The sequence below is a fragment of the Gallinula chloropus genome (assembly GCF_964237585.1).
Source record: "Gallinula chloropus genome assembly, chromosome: 25".
In the NCBI taxonomy this organism is placed as follows: domain Eukaryota; kingdom Metazoa; phylum Chordata; class Aves; order Gruiformes; family Rallidae; genus Gallinula; species Gallinula chloropus.
The window spans coordinates 3,433,034-3,440,160 of record NC_140110.1 but is presented as its reverse complement, the minus strand read 5'-3'; the positions used below and the strand labels follow the sequence as shown (position 1 = coordinate 3,440,160).

The following is a 7,127-nucleotide window of genomic DNA, read 5'->3' as shown; positions in this document are numbered from 1 at the left end:
GGTTGTATTGGGATTGTGTACGTAGTGGGGTATTGAGTGTAAATCTAAAGATTTTACTCTCACCTTTGAGAGATTAGTAAAAATCAGGGTCATCAACCAGCCGGTTGATACTCTCCATCCTGAGGTGTGGGATAAATGTACTAAAGTTTTAGCTGAGGAAACTATGTCCTCCGGCAGTGGGAAAAATCTGAAATCGTGGGGGAGGGTCGTGCAGGCACTCTGGAAAGCGATACAAGAGCAGGACACTTGGAGGGCGGTGAAAGAATATTTGTTGGTCACCACAAAATTGGGAATTGGGGCGGCCACACAAACTAAGCCTGCCAAGCCCAAAGATCGAGAGGGCGATACGCCGCCTCCATCCCCGAAGCCCGATCCACTCACGGAGAGTCAGGAGCAAGCTGAAACTTTTGTGGCGGGGCAGGAGCAAGCTAAAACTCTTACAGCGGGGGGAGGAGCGAGCGAAATCTTTCTGGGGTGGGCTAGCCGAGGAGGCCAGGGCTGCCACTAAGATATCAGAATCTCATCAAGTCTGCTCAGAGCCACCTCCCTATATGCTCAAAGGTGGCGCTGACAGTGGAGAAGGGCGGGGAAAGCATACTTTTGGCGAGAAAATGGAGGAAATTCCAGAGCTGCCTGGATCACGTGAAAAGGAAGGGGAAGAGAAGGGTGGGTAGAGGTAGAGAAGGAAGGGACAAGAACAAGAGCGACAGGCGGAGAGCCAATCAGAACCCACTCAAGAAAAGGGGTGGGTCAAGGGGGAGGGAACAAGGATCCACCCACAAAGATGGTGGGCAGGGTCGGAGCCTGACAAAAAGAAGGGTATCACCGGAAATGGCCAGTCAGTCGAGTTCCGGATCCGACTCGGACACTAGTCAGGGCGAGCAGCTCACAACCGATTGTGACTCAGAGGAGGAAATGAGAATAGACAAAATCATACGCCAAAATATTCGCATCCAAAATAAAAAAGAATTATTAGAGGAAAATATTCCTCTTATGGATTGGAAAAAAATACAAATTGCGTGTGCCAATTGGACCCCATCAGCCGCGTCAGCGTTCCTGGTCCGGGTGATGCCTGGGAGACAGAGGGCTCACTCACCAATAAACCCTAAGGATATACAAGCGATCGTTACAGCAATTGCGGATAAGGGGCTTAATTCGGCCATGGTCTCCACTCTCATAGATGGGGTTTTTGGAGGAGATGTCCTACTTCCCTTTGATATAAAGCAAACTTGTAGACTGATTTTTGACGGGGCAGGAATGATCGTTTTTTAACAAGAATGGGAGGAGAACTGTGCGAGGCTACTGGCCCAAGCAGTTGGGGACAATCATGCTCTGCGTGGCTCTAGCCTGCAGCGGCTAATGGGTACAGATCCAGCAATGCTTACCCCTCAGGCACAAGCACAGGGCTTACGGGCCCCTGAGGTCGCGGCAACTACTTGCGCAGCCAGAGAAGCTATTAGCGCAGTCTCTAGAGCCAGCACTAGCCCATAACCATGGGCCACAACAAAGCAGAGTGAAAGCAAAAGCTTCACACAATTTGTGGATCGCCTCCAAGCAGCAGTAGACTCGTCAGCGCTGCCTCCGGAAGCAAAAGGCCCGGTCGTAGCAGAATGCTGACGTCAGCAGTGTAATTCGGCAACCAAAGAAATTCTCCGATCACTACCAGCATGGTCAAACATTGTGGACATGATTAAGCATGTTGCGAGGGAAGAACATTCAGTTCCAATCCAGGCAGCTGTTCACGCCCTAGTAGCCAATGCAGTGGTGTGTTTTAAATGCAGTCAGGCAGGCCACATCGGGAGAAATTGCCCTCAATCTGGATACTTGTCAACAGCGCTCCCGCCGTGCCAAACTCAGCCCAGGAGACAGTGATGGGCTTGTGGAAGGAGGGGACATTTTGCCAAGGATTGCGGGGGTAACAAGCAGGGAAAATTCCGGGGGAGGGGACTGCCAGGCCGCACCCAGCCCTCTCCCGAGTGGGACATGAGGTGGCCCAACTACACCAGCCACAAATGGGGCAAGGCGTTTCCAAACTCATTGCCCCCTCAAGAAGCGACCAGTTATATAGCCCAACAACATTCCAAGCAAACCTGCCTCCACCTCAGGGACTGCAGGAACCACCCTTTGGGGACAGGACCCCAAGGTGGCCCTGGCCGTAAGATGTGATGACCCGCCAGTGGTATGGGGAGTCTGCTCCCTTTACAATGCTTTAAATGACACCACCATCCGTGTCCCCTTTTTAATTGATACTCATTCACCACAGGGCTTGGAGGACCTTCTCCCCCTACATCACCGACCTCATTGTCTGCAAAGTCCCTTACACTTTCTCACTCCTTTTTCTGGTGGCAAAAATCAGCTGCTGATTTTTATTTTCCTTCTTAAAAATATTGTCACAGAGTTGCTCTTAAAAATGCTCTGCTCCACATCGCCAATACATTGTCTCTGCCCCTCTGCCATGGCAATGCTGTTGTCCAGTTCTTCTGTGAAATCCCAGATCCTCAAGCTCTCCTGCTCAGATGCCTACCTCAGTGAAAATGTAGTCAGAGCTTGTCTAGCTTTTGGGTGTTTTGTGCTCATCGTGGTGTCCTATGTGCAAATCTTCAGGGCTGTGCTGAGGATCCCATCGGAGCAGGGACAGGACAAAGCTTTTCCACCTGCCTCCCTCACCTGGCTGTGGTCTCTTTGTTTGTGAGCACTGGTGTGTTTTCCAATCTGAAGCCCCCCTCCACGTCCTTCATATTTCTGCACCTGGTAGTGACATTTCTTCACTTAGTGGTTCCACCAGCAGTGAACCACATCATTGACAGCTTGATATCCTAAGGATCGCTTTTCAGCAGACTGCCTGGACGTATGCACTTCACTTGGCCTACAGGTTTCCACCTCTGCTTGCTCTTAGGTCTTTCAGATGATGCTCAGTCTCTGGTGTCTGCTTTGAGCTTCAGAGAGTTGGAAAACATCCCATCTTTCAGTACTCATGAACTGTTCTGGCAGGAGGTCAGTGTGTTTGTAAGCGACCTTTCTATGTATCTGATTTAAACTGTTCTGGGAGAGACTGTGAGGAAAAGTGTTGGGAGTCCCAGGAGGCCAGCTGGAGAACTGTTGGTCTCCAGGAAGAGCAAGGTTCTCCATAAAAGGTTGGATCTTAAGAAACTGCCTTTCCTGCCTGTCCAGATCTCCTTAGCAGACCGATATCCATCACAGAATGCTGCTGTCACTCCTTATATCAACTGAGCCATGCCAGAAAATACCTGTGACTGGAAAAAGCTCCTTCATGGGAAATTCCTTTGGAATCTTCATCACTAAAGACCTAACTAAAGTCCAAGTAGTTGTAGAAGTCTTGAGTTCTCTAATTTGTTTTTTTTTTTTAAATTTTGAGACATTCTTGTAAGGGCTTTCTGGATGTTAATGAGCCCCATGGTGTCTTTTCTTCTGAGTCCACAGACCTCAGATACCAAGTGGAGAGTGAAGAAACCTCTCAAGAAGTTCAGTCAGGAGTAATGCCCAAAGTACCTTGAAGCATTAACAGGCCCCACTGGGAGCCGTTACTGACAAAGCCTCCCCATGGGCTCCTTAGAGCAGAGAACTGGAGGCCATGAGGACAAACACAGGCAAAGCACAGGCAGCTCTGATGCTGAGGACACCCTGGCTTGCTCTGATGAAGCAGAAATGCCAAGTGCTGATCCCCAGCCCCTGGCCAGGGAGACTCTGACCCCCACCTGTGTCTCAGGGCTCTTCCTTGGGATGTGGGCTGTGATTCCAAGGGATGGACAGTGGTATAACAAATGGTGTCCTCCCCTGCCATGGATGTAAGGAGGCAATGATACTCCATGACTGTGAGGACAATGTGTCTCCTCTGAGGCCTCTATGGCAGGGATATCAGCTCTAGTCAAGGAGTCAAAGACCTGGCTGGCACCCTTCTCCATCTGCACCACAGCCCATACCACACTGCCCCATGCCTGTGCTGTTTCCCTGCAGGCTGTAGGCACCCAACCCCCTTCCCCACCTTGATCTCACTCCATGATGTCCCTGCCTGTGCTGCTGTTTTTCCTTCCTCATCAGCTGTTCCCACAAACACAAAGCCACCAGCTCATCCACATTTCCTCCAAGTGACTTCAAGCACCACAGCACTGCCCTCAGAGTGACATTTCTTTATCCTCATGGCAACTCTGACCTTCAAAGCTGCAGTTTCACCTTGACTTCCTTTCTTATGTTTTCTTCATGTAGCACAAGAGGGCTTCCCCAGGCTAAAGAAGCCCAGGTCTGTCATCCTCTCCACACAAGACCCCTACCCGTATCTTGGCAGACTTTCTGCCCATGTGACAGTTCCTCCCCATTCCTCCAGACCGGGGAGCCCCACACTGGGACTGGCTGCTCCAGAGGTGGCCTCACCTGTGCTGAGTCCAGATGGACCAGAAGGGCACTTGTCTGCGTGGCCACGTTCCTCCCAGTGCAGCCCAATGTGCTCTTGGCCAGATTCCTGTTCAGCACCTCTGACTGCTATGGCATCCCCTGCAATGCCCAAATTCTTCTCCTTGCAGCGACTTCCCCATCTAGTCATGTCTGAGCTGCCTTGATGTGTGGGTGTTGTGCTGGAACCTTTTGTCATGGTATCTCCCTAGAAGATTTAGAAGATTTGAGAGAGAGAGAGAGAGAGAGAGAGAGAGAGAGAGAGAGAGTGCAGCAGGGGAAGGGAGTGTGGATTTCCACCTCCCCCAACTAAGAAGGAAAACAACTCAGGAGGAACTGACTGAAACCACATTCCCCGAGTCCCTGCCCCTCCCTGTGTCACTGTGGGGTGGATGACAGGAGAAAAATCATGACTAAAGTGAAGTCTGCTAAGAAGGGAGGGATGGGGGAAGGTGCTTCAAGACCTGGTCACTCTTCTCATTACCTGACTCTGGTGTCACTGGGTGTGTAGCTGTTGTGTAATAAATTACTTTTCTTTCCTTTATTCTGTGTTGAGTCTGTTTTGCCCGTGACACTAATTGCAGAGTGATACCTCTCTGTCCTTATGTCAAATCCTAAGCCTCCCAGTACATATGTTTTCCCCTTTCTGGATGAAAAGGGGAGTGATAGGGGGATTTTGATGGGCATTTGGCCTCTAGCCAGGGCCAAACCATTTCAGTCCTCCACAGACTGTGGAGGGGCATAAAGTGCCTGTATTACACATGAAAAACATGTTAGGGAAGACATTCTGGGATGTTCCTTCTTCAGACAAAGGCAAACCCATTGATGGGGTTGCTTTTGCTCAGGGATTTTGGTCCACTTGGTGGGGGATGTGAAAGAATGGGGAAGTCCAGTGTGTACCCAAAGGGGTTGTAGTTCTAGGTAAGGATAGACAATAAATTTTTGGTGTATAACTAAATGGGTCCATGGCAGATGTTCTACATAATAGATCGGTGATGTTATGAGCGTCCCCAATACTCTGAAAATGTAAGATCTGGCCATGTTGTGGATGGTGTGGAAACAGGGGTGGATAATGTCCTGGTTCTGGCAGTCTGTCTTTGCTGTCAGACAGCACTCTGTCAGGTCAATAAGGTACCCTGTGTTAGCACTGGCTGTCAGTGTAACTGGCCAATATTATTCTACCTTCATGGTGAATTTTGTCAGCAAACTGTCCTTATCCCCTTCTGTCAAGGTGGGAAAGCATTAACATTACAGGCAAGTCCTCAATTTGTTCAGCTGATGAAAATGTTCTTGTAATTTTTTTATTAATAAAAGGGTAAAAAAAAGAGGAAAAAAATGGCTCTGTGGAAGCAGACATGATGCAAAGAAAGCACAGCTCGACATTACATGGAAGAGCAGGAGATACTGCATTAAGAATGAGATGAACGTTGACTGTGTTTTTATAGCTTAACAAAACTAGACTGAAACCAAAAAAGAACAACTAAAACCCCTATTAAAAATGAACTGATCAGGAGTTACATTTTCAGTGGTATGCAGAAGACAAGCAGTTTATTGCTGCATAGAAACATCCAGTCATGAGTTTCCACATGGCATCCTTGAGCTCCTGGTTCCTCATGCTGTAGATGAGGGGGTTCACTGCTGGTGGAAACACTGAGTAAAGAAATGCCAATACCAGGTCCAGAAATAGGGAGGAGATGGAGGGGGGCTTCAGGTGGGCAAACATACCAGTGCTGACAAACAGGGAGACCACGGCCAGGTGAGGGAGGCAGGTGGAAAAGGCTTTGTGCCGTCCCTGCTGCGAGGGGATCCTCAGCACAGCCCTGAAGATCTGCACATAGGACACCACAATGAACACAAAACACCCAAAAGCAAAACAGGCACCGACCACAAGGACTCCAATTTCCCTGAGGTAGGCATCTGAGCAGGAGAGCTTGAGGATCTGAGGTATTTCACAGAAGAACTGGTCAACAGCATTGCCATGGCAGAGGGGCAGTGAAAATGTATTGGCTGTCTGCAGCACAGCACTGAGAAACCCACTGGCCCAGGCAGCTGCTGCCATGTGCACACAAGCTCTGCTGCCCAGCAGGGTCCCGTAGTGCAGGGGGTGGCAGATGGCAACGTAGCGGTCATAGGCCATGACAGTGAGAAGACAGAACTCTGTTGCGAACAAAAACACAAAGAAGAAGAGTTGGGCCACACATCCTGTGTAGGAAATGGCCCTGGTGTCCCACAAGGAATTGGCCATGGCTTTGGGAACAGTGGTGGAGATGCAGCCAAGGTCATTAACAGCGAGGTTGAGGAGGAAGAAGTACATAGGGGTGTGGAGGTGGTGGTCACAGGCTATGGTGATGATGATGAGGCCATTGCCCAGGAGAGCAGCCAGGTAGATGCCCAGGAAGAGGCAGAAGTGCAGGAGCTGCAGTTCCTGTGTGTCTGCAAAGGGCAGGAGGAGGAACCGGCTGATGGAGCTGCTGTTGGACATCTGCTGCTGTCAGATGTGGAGACCTGTCCAAGGAGGGAAATGCAGTGAGAAATTGGGAAATGCTTCTTTGAGGAAAACTCTTTCTACTTCTCATGGAATGCCCTCATCATATCAGCACTGCGGGGCTGTCAGGACGTACCAAATCCCCACTGTCAAGGCATTTCTGGGAGCAGCTCCTTCTCCCTCCCTAACAATTTTATTGCTGCCTGGAGCTGTCCCTGGAATTACTTCTCTTTGC

At 49.8% G+C, this 7,127-nt stretch overlaps 1 protein-coding gene across 1 annotated transcript; it reads right to left on the bottom strand.

Annotated features, from left to right (window-relative positions):
- Positions 1 to 5,929: 5,929 nt before the first annotated feature.
- LOC311200846 (olfactory receptor 14A16-like) lies at positions 5,930 to 6,889 on the bottom strand (the record flags this gene model as incomplete). Its single annotated transcript, XM_084275151.1, has 1 exon — positions 5,930 to 6,889. One exon carries the CDS (start codon positions 6,887 to 6,889, stop codon positions 5,930 to 5,932), a length of 960 nt encoding a protein of 319 aa, XP_084131277.1.
- Positions 6,890 to 7,127: the final 238 nt, after the last annotated feature.